This window comes from Bubalus kerabau, chromosome 20 (genome assembly GCF_029407905.1).
Source record: "Bubalus kerabau isolate K-KA32 ecotype Philippines breed swamp buffalo chromosome 20, PCC_UOA_SB_1v2, whole genome shotgun sequence".
Taxonomy (NCBI): domain Eukaryota; kingdom Metazoa; phylum Chordata; class Mammalia; order Artiodactyla; family Bovidae; genus Bubalus; species Bubalus kerabau.
The window spans coordinates 16,998,198-17,019,091 of NC_073643.1; the positions used below are offsets into that span (position 1 = coordinate 16,998,198).

The 20,894-nt window shown below is 52.1% G+C and overlaps 2 protein-coding genes and 1 long non-coding RNA gene across 24 annotated transcripts in view; 2 read left to right on the forward strand and 1 right to left on the reverse strand.

The window, feature by feature from the left end:
• Nucleotides 1-3,839, forward strand: part of SNRK (SNF related kinase) — a 141,289-nt gene extending 137,450 nt beyond the window's left edge. For all 17 annotated transcript variants that reach the window (XM_055557993.1, XM_055557992.1, XM_055557988.1 and 14 more), the window contains one exon: nucleotides 46-3,839. In XM_055557993.1, coding sequence (XP_055413968.1) covers nucleotides 46-1,270 — 1,225 coding nt within the window. In that variant the 3' untranslated portion in view covers nucleotides 1,271-3,839. The remainder of the gene's footprint in view (nucleotides 1-45) is intronic.
• A 4,697-nt stretch (nucleotides 3,840-8,536) lies between these two features.
• LOC129635164 (uncharacterized) lies at nucleotides 8,537-19,780 on the forward strand. Of its 4 annotated transcripts, none has more exons than XR_008706129.1 (10): nucleotides 8,537-9,999; nucleotides 11,143-11,321; nucleotides 11,671-12,948; nucleotides 13,288-13,442; nucleotides 13,913-13,963; nucleotides 14,300-14,424; nucleotides 14,612-14,726; nucleotides 15,785-16,078; nucleotides 16,894-17,209; nucleotides 17,620-19,780. It is a non-coding gene; the product is annotated as an uncharacterized LOC129635164 (long non-coding RNA). The 4 variants fall into 4 exon arrangements; XR_008706130.1 differs by having other exon boundaries at nucleotides 15,785-15,920; XR_008706132.1 differs by having other exon boundaries at nucleotides 15,950-16,078.
• Nucleotides 12,401-20,894, reverse strand: part of ANO10 (anoctamin 10) — a 216,486-nt gene continuing 207,992 nt past the window's right edge. Inside the window, exon 13 of one of the 3 annotated variants that reach the window (XM_055557885.1) lies at nucleotides 12,401-12,735. In XM_055557885.1, the coding sequence (XP_055413860.1) occupies nucleotides 12,667-12,735 (69 nt within the window). In that variant the 3' untranslated portion in view covers nucleotides 12,401-12,666. Of the gene's footprint in view, nucleotides 12,736-14,625; nucleotides 15,341-15,796; nucleotides 15,944-20,894 lie in introns of those variants that run through there. The other 2 variants (XM_055557878.1, XM_055557880.1) reach the window with 2 other exon arrangements.

Genomic DNA, 20,894 nt, shown 5'->3' on the forward strand with positions numbered 1-20,894 from the left:
GTATTATTTCATAGCTTTTCCTTTTTTTTTCAATCTGTTACATAGGCAGTCCTGGCCAACCAAAATTGACGTGCCCCAGGACCTTGAGGATGACCTCACGGCCACTCCTTTGTCCCACGCGACTGTCCCTCAGTCTCCTGCTCGGGCCACTGACAGTGTCCTCAACGGGCACAGGAGCAAAGGCCTGTGTGACTCGGCCAAGAAGGAGGACCTCCCTGAGCTGGCGGGGCCCGCGCTGTCCTCGGGGCCACAGGCCGGCCTGAAGCCCGCGGCCAGTGGGCGGAAGTGCCTGTTCCGGGTGGAGGAGGACGAGGAGGAGGACGAGGAGGACAAGAAGCCCATGTCCCTCTCGACCCAGGTGGTGCTGCGCCGCAAGCCGTCCGTGACCAACCGGCTTACATCCCGCAAGAGCGCGCCAGTGCTCAACCAGATCTTCGAGGAGGGGGAGTCGGACGACGAGTTCGACATGGACGAGAACCTGCCACCCAAGCTGAGCCGCCTCAAGATGAACATCGCCTCCCCGGGCACGGTGCACAAGCGCTACCACCGCCGGAAAAGTCAGGGCCGTGGCTCCAGCTGCAGCAGCTCGGAGACCAGCGACGACGACTCGGAGAGCCGCCGGCGGCTGGACAAGGACAGCGGCTTCACGTACTCCTGGCACCGCCGGGACAGCAGCGAGGGGCCCCCGGGCAGCGAGGGTGACGGTGGCGGCCAGAGCAAGCCGAGCCGCGGCGGCGGGGGCGCGGACAAGGCCAGCCCCAGCGAGCACAGCGCCGGCGGCGGCGGCCCCGCGGGGGGCTCGGGCAGCGCCCCGGGCGGCACGTCGGGCAGCGTGCGCCGCTGCGCCGGGCCCGGCTCGTCCACATCCACGCAGCTGGCCGCACGCAGCGCTGGGGAGCTGGTGGAGAGCCTCAAACTCATGGGCCTCTGCCTCGGCTCGCAGCTGCATGGCAGCGCCAAGTACATTCTTGACCCGCAGAGCGGCCTGTCCTTCTCCAGCGTGAAGGTCCAGGAGAAGTCCGCCTGGAAAATGTGCATTGGCTCCGCCGGCGGGGCGGCGCCCGCCCAGGCCGGGGGCGGCATGAAGTTCTTCTCCGACCACGTGGTGGACACCACCGCAGAGTTGGACCGGATAAAGAGCAGGAACCTGAAAAACAACGTGCTCCAGCTACCTCTGTGCGAAAAGACCATCTCTGTGAACATCCAGCGGAACCCCAAGGAGGGGCTGCTGTGCGCCTCCAGCCAGGCCAGCTGCTGCCACGTCATCTGAGCTCATCTGAGCTCGGCGTGCCTCCTGCTCAGAGTGGCCAAGACCGGCTCACTCCACTGGTCCCCTTTCGGTTTTACTCTCTTAAAGCTGCAGTTATTTATTACTTTCTCGTTGTTCGCCTGACGACGTGACAAATGCATGGTCTTTGTGCATGCTGCTAGACACTACTTTTCTTTTCCAGCTGAAAAGTCTCGTGTCATTTTTACATTTATAATTTTAATGTGGATGATCAGGATTAAATTAAAATGTATATTTGGAACCTAATATCCATGGAGCACTTAGAAATTTGATGTTCTGCACTTAACTTAGAGAAAATGCTTTTCCTTGTGAAAAATCTAAATTCCCGCCCCGACCTTCAGTGACATGGGAACTCCGTGCTCTGAGGCATACTCTGGTGTCTGAGACAGAACCAAAGCAATAACCTTGTGATGCCGATAGGCCTGGAGCCCGCAGGCGTGGGGTGCCCAACCTCCAGGGCCTGTGCGGAGCAGAGTGCAGCAAGCGTCTGCACTGACAACCGTAAAACCATGATTTCAGCATAACCCACACCTGTTTGTCTTAAGCTATAGTGTGAAAACAGTTTGGGCTCTTAAAATTTAACTGAAAAAGATGTTCTTGTTTTGTACTAGGTGAGAAAGTACATAGATTTATAAGGCAGCTTCCTCCGTAGTGGTCAGTCACAAGCAATCTCATTTTGCAATGTGATAAAGTGAGCTGAAGATGTCTTGACTCGATTCTAGAGCGTGTGTCTGTCTAACAGAACAAAAGGATGCTTGGTATAAATTCCCTTGAGGAGGGCGTACCCCAGGCTTCCTGGACAACCATGTAGGTAGAAGAAACGCTAGGGCCTAAAGAACATGGAAGCAAAGGTGTTGGCAAAGTCAAAACCCCATTAAAAAAATTTTTTTTTGGCATTTGATTTTTAGGACTTTGATAATTAGGTTGTCTGTTGGTAACTTCCATTCTTTTATGTCCTTTAGCTCAACTACCTATGGGAATTGGCTGGTTAAAAAGATTAAAAAGGTTGAATACACAAACAGCCAACAAAAATGCACAAAGCCTGCTTTGTTTTTTCTTTTTGTTTTTTGCTGGAAGTGTTTTTTACCTTACCTTCCTGCCAAAACAATAATCAAAGAACCCTTGCTTTAAAACTACTCCTGTACAAGACTACTCTTGACCAGATAATCATCTTTCGTGGCTTTTATCTTGTAGGACACAGTATCATTTTGGGAAGGGGCCAGATGCTACTTTTTCTTGCTGTGCCCAGAGGGTCTTAAAAGCAGCGCTTAGTGACATTGGTTATAGGATGTGGCCAGTCCCTCTGGCTTTCGCACGCTCCCCAGCATCCCGTCCTGTCTGAGTGACGGTTGTCTGGTCTGTAGAGTGGGTGGAGCAGCGAAGGACAGCATTCCACTGGTCACGGTTTCTCCAAGTGTACACCGACTCTGCTACTTTAGGATTCATGTATTTTACTCAGAACTCTGAATTTCACAGTATGCTTACTAACCTAAGTAAAGATGATACTCAAAATACCTATTTTACTTTCTAGACCTAGACTAGATAACGTTTTAAGCTACAGCTCTAGTTCATTGTGATGTTTATAATTGAAAGCTATGAGAATAGATGTGTGGGTGAAGCCATAGAACATATTTGCTTGAAATTTATTGAGCAGGGATCTTATAAAGGGCCAGAAATAAGATGTGTGGTTCACATAGATAGTGAGCGTAACATCTGTATTAAACGTCGGAGAGAAGTTTATAAAGGGCATTGGCAATAAACTCTTTGTTGCAGCTGTTTTCCAAGTAATGTAAATACTTTTTCCTGTGATTATGTATAGCCTTGGAATGGCACCTTTTAACTAACCCGTATGTGTTTGGTTTTGAATCGTTTTTTATATTCAAATGTATATATGGTGCTCACTTTTAGGATCAGCAGTGTTGACCATTATGCTGCATAGCTGTATCATAGCCTTACTAGTCATGTGTGGTTGGTTGGCCCTCTGGGTAGACAGATGTTAGTCTGCGTGGCGTCTTACCCCTTGTTCATCAGTGAATGACTGTGCATGTGTTGTATGTCATAGTATGTCGTCACATAAAGGGAGGGAGCAAATAACCATTATGTTAAGGTAATATTGGACCAAACGACTTACTTGCTCTAAACAGTTTCTTGTACCCCTTAACCTGTCTTCAGAAGTTGCAGAGTTACAGTAGTGTGTAAATTAAATATTGTGGAAAAACAATTAGTCTTGTATTTTTCTGTATGTGTGTGTGTATATATATATATACATTATATATATATATATATATAAAATTATGTACTTCTGGCAATTCTATCTGTATTTAAAGTTGTGACAATCTTGACACCGATTTTAAGAATAGCCGTGAGACTGAATCAAATTAAAGATGTCCCTTCCAAGTTAGAATCGATGTGTGTTAAGAGGGTACAGAATTATCAGCTGATTTTGGCTGGTTGCTTCCACTGCTGGTTGATTTTCCTCATTGTATAAACATTGACAGGTATGTGACAAATGGGAAAAAACAAAGTCCAAATAATAAAGTGGCATATTGGTGTTCAGCAATATAAACTGTCCCATGTTCTGTTTCTTCTCATGAGCGCAGCTGTGTGTAGCCCTGGCCTGGGTTAGACCGACGCTCTACATGGTGTGTGCGCGCCTCCTTCGCCAGATGTGACTGGAAAAATGCGATCGCGACTGTTCTCACTTTAAACTCGTGACCGCAAGTCTCAGGTGGGTGTCAGGACTGTCCGTTAATTAAACTGTATTTCCCCAGTTAACCTGCTTTCTTCACTCGACCAGTCACCATCCTCCCGATAAGTAAACCAGAGCAGCTGTAAGTGCCCCGAGCCCCCATCTCTGTCTTCTGCCTTGCCGTGTATTCGCGCGCCCGGTTGTCCACTTGCCCGGCCCTTCTTCTGGTGGGGTGATTCCGAGGCAGCCCCGCCTCTTGCCCGCGCAGACTGCACAGGCGTCAGGGCGCCAGCCTCGAGCACCTCGCCATTCTTTTCTTCGCCTTGCACCATCAATCTTCGCTTTTCCACTGGATCGTTCCTAACAGCAAACAAACACGATTTTATCCCCCTTTCGTGTTTCTGCTCTCCCTCTAGCTGTTGTCCCTTTTCTCCTTCCATTTCTCCTCTCTGAGCCCTTCCAGCCAGGCAGCGCTGCTGTCCCCGCACCAAAACTGCTTTGCTCAAGGTCAGCAGTGACCTCCTCCCTGTGCTAAACCCAACAGTCAATTTTTAGAAACAGCTTTGAGATGTAATCCACATACCACATAATCCACCTATTGACATTGTACAGTTCAGTAGATTTTAGTAAATTCGACGAGTTGGGCAACCATAAACCCAAAAAGAAACCTCGTACCCTTGAGCACATTCTCCCTTCATCCTCAACTCCCAGCCCAGCCTCAGCCAGACAAACCCTGATCCAGTGGTGAGTTCCAGTCCCACGTTAGCGTTTAATGAGCACTCGTCCTTGCAAACTTTGCATTGCTCAGGACCTGACTTCTTGCTGCTCTTCAGTCCGCTAGCTCCACAGTCTCCCAACTGCTAAACTCGGAGTACCGCAGGATTCAATTCTGGATCTTTTCTATATCTACACACAGTCTCTTGATGATCCCATTCAGTCTTTGTGCTGACAGAAAGCCCGAAATACATTTAGCCCACATCTCTGACAGGAACGCCAGATTCCAACTACCCATTTGATTTCTCTCCTTGGATGTGTCTGATAAGCACCTCAATTTGTACAAGTGAATGCCTTCCTAATCCCACTCAAATCTTTACCCTTTCCTAATGCTTCCCATCTCGTAAAAGACAACTTTGAACCTTCATTTGTTCTGCACAAGTCAAATATCTTGGTGTCAACACTCGCTGTCTGATCCCAGCATCTAATCCATGAGCACATCTTATTCATCATCCCAATGCTGACACCTCCCTGCCACCACTCCTAACGTTCTGCTCCGTGACACCATCAGTACTCGCCTCTAAAGAGTTTCGCCAGTTTTGCCCTTGTCTGTCTCCTCCATTCAGCATTGTGAGTGATCCTTCTAAAAGCTAAATCGTGGCATGTTTTAAAAGGTGTTTAATTTCCAAATATTTGAGGATTTTCCACATAAAGTTCCTGTTACTAATTTCTAGTTTAATTGTTTTAGTCAGAAGGTGTCCTTTGTGTAACTTAAATTTTTTACATTTACTGTAATTTGTTTTATGGTCCCGCTAATGGCCTGTCTTGGTGAATGCTTATGTGAGTGCTTGAGGAGTCCTGCTGTTGATATAGTGTTCTGTATGTTCTGTCAGTAATTAAGTTGGTTGATAATGGTATTCACGTCTTCCATATCCTTACTGATTTTCTGCCCCATATAAATGACCGAGACAGGAGTGTTGACGTCCAACTGCAGTGGTGGATTTGCCCGTTTCTCCTTTTAATTCTACCAGTTTCAAGTTAAAATTTTGAAGCTCTGTTGTTAGATTGAAGATTGTTGTCTTCTTGATGAATTGGTCCCTTTCATCATTAGAAAGTGTTCCTCTTTATCCCTAGTGAATAATTCTTTATCCTGGAGTCTGCTTTGTGTGATAATGATAGAGCCATTCTCTTTTTAACTTAGGGTTAATAACCCTATCTGTATCTTTATATTTAAAATGAGAATTTTGGGTTTTTTTTGGCAGTCTTTTTATATAAAGCATGTAGTTGGGTCTTGCTTTTTTGGTCCAGTCTGCAAGTCTTTGCCTTTGATTTAAAGTAGAGGTTCCCAAACCCTGGGCCACAGATGGTACCAGTCTGTGGTCCTTTAGGAAAAACGCCACACAGCAGGTGAGTGGTGAGCAAGCAAGTGTATTTGCTGTCTATTTATAGCCTGCCGCTCCCCATCGCTCACGTTACCTCCTGAGCTCTGCCTCTTGTCAGATCAGTGGTGACCTTAGATTCTCGTAGAAGTGTGAACCCTACTATGAACTGCACACTCACAGGATCTAGGTTGCCTGCTCCTTACGAGAATCACCATCAAACCATCCCCCTCAGCCTCCTCGCCAGTCTCTGGAAAGGCTGGGGACCACTGATTCATTCAGACCTGTTAGCTTTAGTGTAATAGTCAGCATAGGTGAGTGGAAATCTATCTTCTAATTGTTTTCTACTTGTCTCATCTGTTCGTTTTTCTCTTATTTACTGTCTTCTTTTGGTTTAACTAGCACTTTTTATTGGCTAATTGGCTGTATGCCTCTGTTAGTTTTTTTAGTGGTTGCTGTAGGAGTGGGGGGTGTCCGTGTGTGTGTGTTTTTAAGGTAGACTGAGTTTATACAAATGTAATCTACCTTAAAATAATGCTCCTTATAGAACATAATTTTACAGCTCTACACTTCCATTTTTTTCCTCTTCTTTTGTTGTCAGTCATTTTATTTTTATATTTGCACACACGAGTTTGTTTTAGGCAGTTTTCTTTTTAAGAGATGAAACGGGGAAAGTCTTATTACCAAAATCTTTGTTGTTTGCATTACTCATTTTCTCGTAAAAATCTGCATTTTGGTATCTTCTGCTTGTAGAACTTTAAATTTTTAACATTACAGGTCTGCTGATCGCTTTTGCTTGTCTAAAAACGTATTTTTACTTCACTTGTGAAGGATGTTTTCATTGGGTATAGAATTCTAGCTTTTTCATCGCAGCGCTCATCACTGTGAATTTCGCTTTGTTCAGTACGGGATTTTGTACTCATGTAAAAGGTGCTGGGTTTCATTTTGACATGGGGTTATTTGGAGTTGTTCTGGTTTGGGTCTTGCTTTTCAAGTGTTAGGACAGATCCAGAGGGGTCTTTTAGGACTGACTTGCCCACGACGGAGGCAATGCCCTTCTGAGCAGTCCACCGAAGTTCTTTCCACCCTGGCCGGGGAGCGTGAGCTCGTCCCAGCTTCGTGTAAGTTCTCAGTGTCGGTCAGCCTCCAGCTTCAGGTAATTTTCTACCTGAAAACGTGTATTGATCGGCACTCAGTCATAGGCCACAGATTCTGGTGCTCGCTCACTCCTTGTGCAGCAGGAGGAGACGCCAGACTTCAGGCCCCTTCTGCCCTCCATCAGGGATTGGGTCCCTCAGAGTTGTGGGCCTGGCAAGGGATAGTTGAGAAGGGGATGTGGGATCTGGTCTTTCTGGAGCTAATAGAAGCCAGGCGCATAGTGACTGCTGGGGAGTCACTTGTACTCCGGCCATCTCTCTCCCAGCAGTGCTAAAGGTTGGCAAGTAAGAAGAACAACAAACCAGAATCTTGGTCCTTGTGAGTTCATGATGCCCTTAGGGAAGAAACATGGCTTTCAGTTAGCACCAGACGCCCATCTGAGATGGTGACGTCTCAGGGCGCTGTTGTGAGGTGCTATGAGAGTTCCAGGAATGGGGGAGTCAGGGAGGGGGTGCAGGAGGCAGAGGGGAGGAGGGCGGGGAGTTCAGAAGAGGAGCTGGGCAGGTTTCGAGTCCAGGGTTCCTGTGTGAGCCACGGGGGAGAGAAGAACCACCCATTGTTCTCCTTGACTGCTTTATCCCTTCACAGGGACTCCAGAATTTGTGGATTGGGGGCCTGGAAGAAGCGGAGGACCTGGGGGCACGGCTAGAGTGTTGCTGGGTGGGAACACCGGCGTTCGGGCGGGAAGAAGGTGGAGTCAGCACCCCACTCACTCCAGGAGCCCTGCTTATCAGAAGGGCCCCGTCTCGGTTTAATGCTCTGTTCTTAAATTATCTTGAGAGTCTTGTCACTTCACGAGGGCCTGTGCGTTCATTTTGCCTTGGGCCCTGCAGGTTATATACCACGCGGAGGGGTTAGGTCTGTATTCTGCAGGTATGAAGGAGGGGGTGTCAGGCGCGAGGATGGGAGGCTTTGGCGAGAGCAGAGGCCCACAGAGAGCAGCCGAGGCTAGAGACAGAAGCCCGGAAGCCGCCTCCTGTGGGGCTGAGGAAGCCTGAGGACACCAGGAGTGGAGGCCACAGAGTGGGGAGCAGCAGGTGAGCGCCGAGGCCATGGCCGGCAATGGGGTGAGCAGGCTGGGCAGCAGCACTGCCCGAGGCGGAGCAGAGCTAGTGGGGGGTGGGGGACCGGGGTGGAACAGCGAGCGTGTGGGCGTTACTCTGAGCGCCCCCAGAGTGGGGGGGGGAGGCCGGCCCTGGGGGCATGGGGTCTGCCCGTGGGCACGGCGCTGATCTCACCCCAGAGCCTGCCCCTGGGGCGCCTCCTGCTCGGGGACAGATGAGACGGTGGTTGACTTCTGACCTTCCAGAAGGCTGGGCCAAGCCCTGTTAAACCTCTGGGCTATGGGGTCCACTGTGAACCGCACTAGAGCTCCTACATAGCAGATTTCTGTGCATCTCATCACCTCTCTAATTCCCGAATTGTCCCAAATTCGGTGACACGTGGTCCTGAGGGAAGCACATTACCCTTGTGAAGAGGAGCTAGACGCGGGGGCTGGAGACCTGGTCTCGCAACATGTCCTGGGGGTTCCAGCGGCTGAGGCTTCCCTGATGGCTGAGGACCGGGTCTGGGCCCGGGAAGCTTGTGGTGTTGAGAAAGCAGTGCCTTGTTTGGAGTTGTGTTCTGGGGTTGGAGGGGCAGCAGCCACTGTCATTGGCTCCTCAGGTTCCCTTTAGGGTGGAAGCCCTTGTTTTCCATGTTTATAGCCAGACAGCTATGTAAAGGGCGGCGTGGAACTGTCTGCACCGTGATTTTCCTGGTACTGAGCGAATGACCGTCTTCACACCCTGGGCTGGCCATGCAGGCCTGTGCCTGTGCTGGGGGCGGGGGTGTCGTGCTCCCCCCGCAGCGTCCACAGACCTGGACTTGGCTGGCTGTGCCTTCCCTGCGTCCTCCCACAGGAGGTGATGGGTAGTGGCAGGAGCCGTGTTTCCCTGTCCCCGGAGGGAGTTCACCAGCACCCAGGAAGGTCTGGAGAGGAGGCCATGTGTGGTCCACGTGATCTGTGCTGCAGCTCAAGGAAAAACACCACTGTCCCTCTTCTGGTCAGTTAATGGCTAAGGCTCACAGACCCCTGAGCAGGGAGCCCAGCACCCACCCCCCCCCCCCCCACAGGATGCGGCTCCGCCTGACCCGCCCAGATAGCCAGGGGCTTCTGAGGGGTCGTGGGCAGTGTGGGTCATCCGGTGATGGAAAGCGAAAGGCAAGTCTCTTTGATCTGAGAATCCCAGGCCAAACTGCCAAAACCCCGTTCCTCAGGCCTGGGTGGTGGCACCAAGCGTTGCTCTGATCAGGAGCAGGTCCTCTTGGGGGGTCTGCAGCTACACGCTGAGGCCCAGCTGCTGATGCCAGCCTTGGCTGGGGCTCCTCCTCACTTGCTAGGCCTCCTGACTTGACTCTTAGAAAGCTGGGATGAGCAGCGTGCCCACCCTCCCCCAGTGCCTACTCCTGCACGTTGGAGCAGGCAACGAGCAGCTCACCGTTGCTGTCCTTGCGGGGCTGTGAGTTAAACCGGGTCAGGAGGCGTCTGGAGCCCAGGGTTCCTGTTCTCGTTGCTCGTTTCCTGCCGGAAGTGGGGCTGGAGCTCAGGGTCAGGACGGAGCAGAGAGCTGAGCTGGGCTGTGCACCCTCCTGGCCACGCTGCTGAGAGTTCGGGGAGGTCACTGAGGTCCCTGTGCCCCAGCTTCATCTATAAACACAGATGGGAGGAGGAAACCGGAGCTCGGGGGGCACGCCGAGGACGGCAGGGGCTCCAGACTGCCAGCTTCACGGTAGGGCTCCGTGTGCCTAACTGTTTGCTTCTGGTTTCGTGCCTAAAATCAGAGGATAAAAATTTGTTCTCAGATCTTTGTTCTGTTTTGGAGCTGCTGGTGGGGAGTGAGTGTGGCCACCAGGGGGGAGGGACTGGGCCACTGCCTGCCCCCACCCCATCCAGGCCTGACCATGGAGAGCATGGGGGCGCCCATAGCGGGGGTGTTGGCCCAGCCCCCGCCCAGGGGCCCCAGTGGATGTCAGTAGCACAGAACTGAGTGTGCTGCTGGGGGCGTGAGAGGGGACAGCTGGGCTGAGCAGTGAATCCAGCCAGGGCCCACTGGCAGTGTGTAGACTTGGTGAGTCTGTATCTCATGCCTGAGGGAGGCGGAGGGGGTAGGGTGGTAGTTGGGAGAGGCTGCGGTGGGCTCTGCCTGGTTTCCCAGGGGCCTCTGTGCGGCTGCGCACGCCTCGTTTGGCTCGGACCCTCCCAGCAGGGCGTGGATGGCATCACCTCCATGTCCGGGCTCCTCCCCAGGGACCTGCCCATGCAGAGCCGTCTGGTGACCTGGCTCGGGTCCGGAGACCCCAGGTCACCACTGCGTGGACAAGGCCTCGCATGCCCTCTGAGAACCGAGGGGGCTGTGCACACGGGAGGCTCTGGTTCCTGTCCGCCTGCTCCCTGCTTGGTCCGGACACACTGTTGTGTCTCCTCCTGGCACCGTTTCTTTCTACACCTTTTCTTCCGTGGGCTCGGGCTCCACCTCTGGGGGTCTTCTCTGTTTCAGGCGAGCGATGCCTCAGCTCCTGTCAGCCCTGTGGGAAGAGGCGGTGTAGAAGCGGGAGGAGGCTCTCACCAGTGGGTGTCGGGGAGAACCGGTGGGGGAAGGGGGACAACCTGTGGGTCACCATGGGGGCCGGAAGCAGCAGAGCTGGGTGGGAGCATGAGGATCCCGGGGCTAGCGGGGCGGGGGGCTGGATCTGAGCCCGGGGTGGGGCCACATGGGTAGAGGACAGGAGGAGACAGTGACCTCAGGGGCTGAGGGTTCATCCGCTTCATGCAGGTGAGCCCAGTGTGCTGCGGGACAGCGTCACTGGGTCTGTCTCGGGTCAGTTATGGTGACGAGACCATAACTTGTGAGGGACACCGTGGTTTGTTCCAGCCCTGCTCCCGGGCACCTGCCAGGAGCCAGACGCCGCCCTCTCTGGGCACAGGCCACACAGACAAGTTCCAGGGGCCTGGCGGGCCCATGCTGATCTGCTTCCTGCCAGCCCCTGTGGACACCACCAAGCGGCTCCCACGTCTGTCCTCTCTGCAGCCCAGGAACGGGCCCCGGTGGAGGTAGGTCCGCTTCCCGGGTCCCCTGCTGCCTGAGCAGGACTGCCTTAGTGCTGGCTGAGTGATGGGGCTCTGCCAGGTCAGGCTGAGGATGGGCAGGGCGGGCTTCTGGGAAGGACAGTCACGTGCGCAGGGAGCCTGGGTCCGCGCTGATGCGGGGCGGGCAGGGGGGGCCACCAGGAGCAGCTGGGAGCTCGCAGGTGGGAGATGAGCCCATGGGGTCCACGCCCAGAACCCACTGCCGCACCCCCCCCACCTCCCGCCAACTGTGCTCGTATGACTGTCCCCAAAGCATACTCTGGGGGAGACAGAGTCAGGTCCAAGGACCCACCTGAACTTCCTCCTTTCCCAGGAAACACGGGCGCCCTGGCTGGGACTGGAGCCCATTGGAGTGGAAGCTACCAGTCCCTGGTGTTCTGAGCTGGGAGCATGTTCTGAAAGTATCCACCAGGGAGTACTTGTGCCGTGGAGGGGGCTGAGACCAGGGTGAGCAGGGCAAGGCTGACCATAGGTGTCCACACTGGTAAAGGTGGGCTGGGAGAATCCCCAGAACAACCACACGTGGCAGACAGGAGAGTCAGGCTTCCGTGTGAAGCGGGTCTGCTGCGGCCACCCAGCGTTGATGAGAAGGAGGGGATCAAGGGGCCGGGCCCAGAACGAGGGAGACTGGTTGAGACCGCCCACCCTCCCTGTCTTCCCCTGACCAGCTGCAGCGCCCGCAGCTTCCCACAGGAAGGTCCCGCTGGCCGTGACTTCCAGCTCTGCGGGCCCTGTGGGGCAGGGCTGGCTGGGCCCTGGGGTGGTTTGAGCAGCCGTTGGTGGGAAAGGAGACCAGGCCGGGTGTCCCAGGCGGGCTGGGGGCCGCTGCGCCTGTGAGCGCCGCAGCCCCTTGGGCATCGACAGGGGACCCCCCCCCCCCAAGCATGTGTGTCCCAAGCACCCGGGGGCTTCCGCAGGCTCTAGGAGGGGCCCGGCCTCCAGGCAGGCCCGGCCCTTGGCTCCCCTCAGGGCCCCTCATTCCACGACCGGGCCCAGAGCAGAGGGGCCGCTCTGTCTATACACAGGGAAGGAGACGTCAGGTGTGCACGTGGCCTTTTTAATAGCTCGGTGGGCACTGTTTCCGTCGATGAAGGGCTTGTGAACTTATTGCAGGACAGAGCCAGGAGTGTGGAAACACCCGTCACTCTCAGCGGGGGCGTGGCTGATGCCACCCACATCGGCCAACCGTCACCGTGAGGGTGGCGTGGGGAGCTGGTGGTCGGTCCATATGCGAGGCTCCGGAGCGAGGTCAGGCGGCTGGAGTGGGTGTGGAGCTCGGGCAGGAGCCTGGAAGCGGGTCGGCCCACCCTCAGGGCGCCTTCTCCTTCCTGCCTTCCCTGCATTCCTCTTTCAGGTTCTCGGAGGTGAGCTTCATCTGCTGTTGAGAGAACACGGGAACGCGCTGAGCCACGCGAGCCTGGGTGGAGGCACCTCAGGGGCGTCCCCTGACACACACACTGTGGGAGACGCCTGGCGTGGCTCATTGAGGTCCGGGGACACGCACTTGGAACCAAGGAACCTGGGTCACTGATGCGGCCCAAGGCTGCCCGTGAGTCCGGAGCCTGTTTCTGACCCAGAGGAGTGGGAAGCGGTAGGTTTGGGTGGAACGTGCTGTGTGCGCCCAGCTCGGTGGGGGTTTACAGACGCTGAAGTGAGAAGCAGCTGGCACCTCTTCCTCCCTGGACCTCCAGGAGAAGGCGGGGAACCACAGGGCTGGGGGCTGCAGCCTGATGTGGGGCCAAGTCCTTGCTCTGCCCCTGCACATCGAGTGACCTCGGAAGTGTGACCGCTGAGCCTGGTGTCACACCCTCTCCGTGGGTGAGAGGTGCATACCCTGCAGGCTGATGCTGGGGTTACCGCCCCTGAAGTCCCTGGCCCAGAGCAGAGGCCCCAGAAGAGCGGACGTCTCACCAGCCCTCTGTCCCAATAGCCACTTCCAGGAGCATCAGGGACATCTTGTGAAGGCTCAGAGGAAGGGGCCTGCACCCAGGACCGCGGCATGTGAGGAGGGAGCGCTCCAGCTCCAGTCCTGGGGCCCCACCCGGACACGGGGCCCAGACACTGCTGCCTTGGGTGCTGGGAAACGTGAGTACAGCTCTGCACTGTTGACTGAATCAATTACACCTTTGGAATTTGACTTCATGCGGACACACACACACAGATTGTTGATAACAGCTATTTACTTATGGAGAAAACAACTCTGAGCACAAACATGGCTGGGGCCGGGTTCCTGGCTGGCCTCCTGGGAGCCCTGAGTGCCACACAACTGGACAGGACACACACTCCCTCCGCTTTTGGGGAGGAGACCCCTCTGCAGACTGTAAGTCAGAGTCTGTGCCTCCTGCTCCACTCTGAAGGCCGCTCTAGATCTCCAGTAACTCAGGAGGCCCCCTTCACTCCGGACAGTCCTCATCTCTCTCGCCCTGGGTTTAGGGGACCTTTTCAAACGTCTTCTCATGAGAGACAAAAAGGGGTTGGGGACAGAATTTGACGAGTAGCCATTAGAAATTAAAATCTAAACTGATGAGGATAAAATGTTCCCTGGTTTCTCACAGAATCATACAGCCAAGAGTCCTCCTCCACATGGGAAGAAAAATCATAATGAGGTTTGTTTGTTTTTTTAAGTCTTTATTGAGTTTGTTACAATATTGCTTCTGTTTCTATGTTGTGGTTTTTTGGCCAAAAGGCATGTGACCTTAGCTCCCTGACCAGGGATTGAAGCTGCATGCCCCGCACTGGAAAGCGAAGTCTTAACCACTGGACCACTAGGGAAATAGCCACAATGGGTTTTGATCAAACGAATTTTGATTGAAAGGCACCTCTGAGGTTCAGACAGCCTCGAGGTACAGACAGCCCCCCGATCTGTGTGGCTGTGGATAGGCCCTCTCCCCTGAACGACCCTGCTCCAAGTGACCTAATTCTGGAGATGACTCTCTTTTCAGGTGCAAGGCCTGGGAAGAGACTCTGAACCCACCGGGCTGGATGACTCCCACCTGCAGTGCCGGCCCCGCTGAGGGCAGCTCCTAAGGGCAGGGGTCTGCACTGGACTGTGTGGCTGGAATCAAAGGTAGGGACTCTCCATCCCCTGGGCCTCTGGGTTGGGCCAACCCTCCCCTGATCCCCACTTCCCACCCCGGGTCCCGCAGGGCTCCATCTGTCTCGTGGAGTTTTGTGATCCCCAAAGGCCACATCGCCCACAGTGGGTGAGGAGCTGGGGCTCAACAAGGTCTCCCCCTTGTCTTCCACACCCCCAGCTGGGTATGCTGAGCAGAGAGCAGGACCAGACCTTAAGACCCTAAAGAAAAACCTAAGAGGGAACAAACTGCCACAGCCTGCCTGCCTGAGGTGAAGAGTTAAACCGCATGTGAGGTCAGTGAGCGACGCACCAACCTTTCTGGCACAATCGGGGCAGGTCTCCACGGCTGCTGCCTGAGAGATGGGGTTGGAGGCCATCTGGCCTTGAGACGGCTCCCCCGGGTCATCCAGTTGCTTTCCACTGCTCACAGGTCTGCATCCCCTCACAGTGTGCAGTCATGGAACTCGTAATGAAACTGCCCACATCCTCCTCGCCTTCCAGCAAAATGGGGGGCTTTAGCAGAACTAACTTTAGAAGCATAAAAGTTCTGAAGGAAGCTTGATGATTTGGTACTCTGGTCCCTGGACCTTGTTAAACGCAGACTCTTGGTCCCTCCCTGAGATGTTAAGATGCCATCATGCTGGTTTGTAGAGGGAGCCAGGACTCTCTCGAACTTTTACCAGGCCCTCCAAGTCCCTCCATGGACAAACCGAGGCCTGGCAGTCTGATTTGTGGTCTGCCATCTTTTACCAGAAAGCAAACTGGGTCACTGGGCAGGTCCAGACCACAGTCCATGCTGAGGGTGCTGGGGTGGACCCCAGGCTGCCTCCTGCAGCTCAGCTCTTTGGTGAGGGTGCTTCAGCTGCCCTGCTGAAGAGGGTGGGGTGGGAAGGAGCAACCTCATTCCCTTAAAAAAAAAAAAAAAGTAGCTGGCTTCTTTGGGGACTTTAGAATCAAAACCTTTAAAAATATAAGCAGGACAATAATGCTGACTTCTTTCCCATTAAGAAGCATCAGAATGAAGAGCAAACGAAATTTTCCTCAACTCATGAGTCATTAAAACACTCATGTTCCAAATTATTCTTTAAAAAGCACAGACTGATTTTTGGCATCATTATTAACAATGATTATACAGGCAGACCTTTTACTGTGCTTCCCAGTGTTTTTTTTTTTTTTTTTTTTTTTACAAACTAAAGGTTTGTGGGCATTCCTGTGTTGAATGAACAATTCTATTGGTGGCATTTCTTGAACAGCATTATTTTTTAAGGTTATGTACAATTTTTTTTAAAACATAATGCAATTACACACTTAATAGACTATACTACAGTATAAACATTTCTTTTATATACAGGAGAAAAAGAAAAATTCACAACTTGCTTTACTGCAGTGGTCTGGAACCAAACCCACAGTATCTCGGAGGTCTGCCTCTTAACAGGAACCGACTCGCTAAGTGTGTTGGCCAAATGTGCAGCTTAACCTGAGACAAGGTGAGCGACAGGATCCCTTTTCCCTGCAGAGCAGAAAAGTGCTGTCCGAGACCTGCACTGCTCCGCACGTCCACAGACATGGCCTTCCCCTCCCAGACTCGTGGCCTCGCTGAGCCCGCAGTCACTCTCAGGACTCGTCTCTTCACCTGACTCAGGAGGTCAGCTGACGACACCCTACCCGGTTTCCAGTTTGCTGGCAGCTGCTGTTACCGCTTCCCCCAGAAGGGCCCTGCTCGTCCCTCTCCCCATATGCTGCAGGCTGTCTCAGGGCAGAGCGCCACCCTTACTTCCCCTCCATTCTGATTTAATGGAAGGCTCCCCTGGGTGATTTTCTCGTGCAGCTGGGGTGGAGAAGCACTACCCAGAAGGAAGCCACTTTGGCAGTTAAGGTGGGCGGGGGGGTGACGCGGGCAGAAGGGGACCAGGGCCTCCGTTGCCCACAGCTCTGCCCGTGCTTGCCGTCCAGCCCGGCAACCATGCGCCTGTCTTCTCTGCCCGCGTTACTAGCTTGAGATCATGTAGTTAGAGTCAGGGCAGACTAAGCAAGGGTCTGCCATTCCTTGAAAAGAGGAAAGTAGAGAGCAGGCCTTCTGACTTGCACCGCGTTTTCACAAAGGTGAGCTTTGTCTGAGAGACCTAGAGGGAAGTCCCTCCAGCGAGCAGCAGCTCCCCGCACTCCCCGCCAGCTCTCTCCCAGTCTTCCCCGCTCAGCCCCAAACTCGGGAGGTCATCACAGATGGCTCCCTGCCCCTCCCCGTCAGGTCCTGTGGCCTCCGCCTGCCAAGCACACCGCCTCCTCCCACCTTAGGACTCTTGCCCCTCCTGCCCTGAAACTACCTCCTAGAATCCCCCACCCGTCTCCAAAGGCAGCCTGAGCCGTGTTTAGAACAGGGGACCAGAAACATGCCACTCGAGGGCTTCCCGAAGACTCAGGGCTAAGGCTCAAGTCCCCCTTTTCTCTCTCACCCTGCAGCTTTGGCTGTGCTCCCCAAGCACCAGCTCCTTCGCCGTCTGCCTCACCTGCCCTGCTGCTGAGCTTTACCCCTCAGCCTGGCTCCTCCCGGAACACTCAGCCTGGAGGACGCGTCTCCATCATGTCTCTCTCCTGGACTCTACTCAGGCTGTCGGGCTCTCTGTGGAATGTCCAGCTCTCCTCTCCTGACCCCACCCCAGGGCCTCCAGCAGCTGCACCCCCAGTTGGTGCTCTGGAACTACCTGTGGGGGGCCCCCAGCACATTTCCAGCAGCAGCCCGAGAGAGGACAGCTAAGCCGTCGTGAGAACAGCACAGGTGAGTGAGACACACCCACCTTCTTGAAGTTAGCATCATTTTCTGAACCCAGCCACATGTCTGGGACCAGTGAGCACACGCCGTAATACGGGCTGCATGTCAAGTGCCAGGGCTTCTGAGTCTAGATGGTGACCTGGCCTGGTAACAGTGAAGACCTGGGTCCAGCCCCTCAGGCCTGGCTCTGGTGAAGGGAAAGGGGTCTGCAGGTAGAGCTGGGGGAAGAGGAGGATGGAAAGACGCCCGATATCAGCTGGGTCCCTGCTGGAAACCAAGAAGGTCCAGACCCAGCTTCCCCACCCCATGAGGTGTGGTGGCCACAAGTTCAGTAACTACATGAGCCGACCCTGGGGAACATAAGTGTCAATTTGACTTAAAAAAGAAAACTAATGTCTACTTAAATCTTTTGGAAGGAGGCGACTGAAGTGGTGAAGTAGAAGAACGCAGAGTCCACTCCACCCACAAATACATCAAAACTACACTTAAAACTGGAACGATTTTCACAGAACACCAGCCGAGAGCAGCTGGGTATATCAAATACCCAGCGCTGAAAGAAAGACCCCCATGTAACCTGCTAAGACTAGAGGAAAAAACCGGGGCAGGGAGAATCCAGGTGGGGCCTGTGCCCCAAGGGAGGGAGCTGCGACAGAGGACAGGTTTCTGCACCTCGGGAACCTCCTGTGCCAGGACAGAGAGGAGGCTGCAGGGGTCTGGACTTTGCCCACAAGGAGAGTGCACTGGCCGCCAGCAGAGAGAGAGGAGCCGAAACCGACAGCAGCCACATTCTCACGCTTCCCAGCCCAAGACATGCGCCTGGTACTGAAACTCGGGTTTTGGTGGAAGGAGGAGACTTGGGTTGGTGGTGTGGTCCAGGGCAGACCCTGGAAGCCTCGTTCTCAGGGTGCTCACAGTGTGGCGGAGCTCTCCCGGGCTGTGGGAGCTCACACCTGAGTGTGCGCATGCCCAAGGCAGGTGGAGCTGATGCGCGACCTCTTGCAGTGGAGAAAGGTCAGTTTTGTGGCTGTGCACCCTGGGTGGCGGGCAGCTCTCAGAGTTGCCTGTCCCAGCAGGAGTGCTCCAGTCCCACCTCCCTCTCACTGCAGCTTAGATCTGGGGGCTTCTACTCCCAACAACTGGGCAGCAACCCCTAACCTCTAACAGGGCAGTGACCAGCACCGAGCAAAGAGGTGGCTGTGATCGTCACAGCACCAAGCACACCCCACCCTCAAGGGGACAGTGGCCAGCACAGCCTGAGCCAAAGACATGGCTGGTGTCCACAACAAATACAGCCTTTGTACCAGAAATACTAGAGTGACATAGTTCTACAGAGGGGTGTTCCCACATAAAAACAGTCTTTCAGGACCATAGTACATCACGGTTTCTCCTAAATTTATAGAGAAAAAGAAATACATATAAAATGAAAAAGTAGAGGAACTACTCCTGCCTAAGAGGATCCCCTGAAAGAGCAAACAGACCCTTCCAGTCTAGCAGGCCCCAAGTTCCAGAGGGAGGCATAAAAACGCTGAAGTGATTAAGAAGGCTATCAATAGAAATGCAGATCCCTGTAACAAGGAACTGGAAACCATAAGGAAGAGCCAGTCAAAATCAGACAACTCAATTGCCAAGGTTAAAAACCAGCAAACTAAGTAATTCAGAAGAACCAATAAGTGACCTGTAACAGACATCCCCCAATCAGAACAGCAGACAGAAAGAAGGAAAAAATGAAAGAAACATATTAGGTATATAAGATCATACTAAACCATGCCAGCCTATGCATTACAGGAATTTCAGGAGGGGGAGAAAGGGAAAAGTGGATCAAAAATGTATATGAAGAAATTATGGCTCAAAAGTTCCCAAACCTGAAGAAGGAGAAAGGTATCCAGGTGAAAGAAATAATGTCCCAAACAGGATGAATCCACAGCAGGATGTGTCATAATTAAAATGCCAAAAGTTAAACAGGATTCTAAAGGCAGCAAGAGAAAAAGTCAGTTACAAGGGAACCCCCCTAAGGCTACCAGCTGATTTCTCTGCGGAAGTGCTGAATGTGTCTTACCGCTCTCTGGCCTACAAAGTCCTGAAAGGGAAAAATCTGCAACCTAGGACAATATTCAGAAAGATTATCATTTAGAATAGAAGGAGATGGAAAGAATTTCTCAGATAAGCAAAAACTGAAAGGATACAGCAACATTAAGCCTATCCTAAAGGAAATACTGAAAGGCGTTCTCTAAACAGAAAAAAGGAAGAACCTATAGGAAAGGGAAAGTCACATTAGGAAAGGCAGAGACATAAAAGGATTGAAGATCAATTAAATAAGCCAGCACATAATCATTTTCACACACAAAAAATCAACCATAAGATGTAATTTTGTGATTCATCAGAATCACAAAATGTGGAGGAGAGGAGTAGGAAAATGTACATCTTTTAGAATGTATAGCAAACAGTGCACGACTATCAGTCTAAACCAAGCAGATATAATAATTACAATTATAATAATAAACCTGAAATAATAAATTTGAAAACCAGGGTAACCACAAATCAAAAACATACAGTAGACTCACAAGTATCATTAACAACTCAAGCATAATACAAAAGGAAGAAAAGAACAAAGAAGAAATTTAAAATGTCAGTAAATACAGACCCATCAATAAATATTACATGTCAGTGGGCTAAATGCTTTGATCAAAAGACACAGAGTGATGGACTGAATAATAAAACAAGAACCCACCACATGCTGCCTGCAGGAGACCCACTTTAGAACGAAAGACACAGAGATTAAAAGTGAGGGTGTCTTCTTCGGAGAAATGTCTATTTTGGCTCATTTTTTTAATTGGGTTGTTTGGTTTTTTTGATACTGAGTTGCATGAGCTGTTTGTATGTTTTGGATATTAATCCTTGTTGGTTGCTTCATTTGCAAATATTTCTCCAAAGAAGACATCCAGATGGCCAATAAACACATGAAAAGATGCTCAGCATTACTAATTGTTAGAGAAATGCAAATCAAAACTACAGTGAAGTATCACCTCACACCAGTCAGAATGGCCATCATAAAAAAAAAAAAAAATCTACAAACAAGAAATGCTGGAGAGGATATGGAGAAAAGGAAACCCTCCTTCACTGTTTGTACCAATTTACATTCCTACTACCACTACGTAGAACAGTATGGAAGTTCCTCAAACTAAAAATAGAACTACCATATGACCCAGAAGTCCTGCCCCCCTGGGCATATACCTGGAAAAACCATAATTCAAAAAGATACACCCCAATGTTCATTGCAGCACATCTTAAAATAGCCAGGACATGGAAGCAACCTAAATGTCCATCTACAGGGGTGGGTAAAGATGTGGTACATACACACAACAGAATATTACTCAGCCTTAAAAGGAACAAAATAGTGCCATTTGCAGAGATGTAGATATGCCTAGAGACTGTCATACAGAATGAAGTTAGTCAGAAATAGAATCCATATTATACAACTTTTTTCTATGTGGAATCCAGAAAAACTGTACAGATGAACCTATCTGCAAAGCAGAAACAGACAGATGCAGAGAACAAACTTACAAATTCTAAGGGGATGGAGTGGCATGAACTGTGAGACTGGCGTTGACTTATACACACTACTGTGTATAAAGTAGATAACTAATGAGAACCTACTGTATACCACAGGAAGCTATATTCAATAATATCCTGT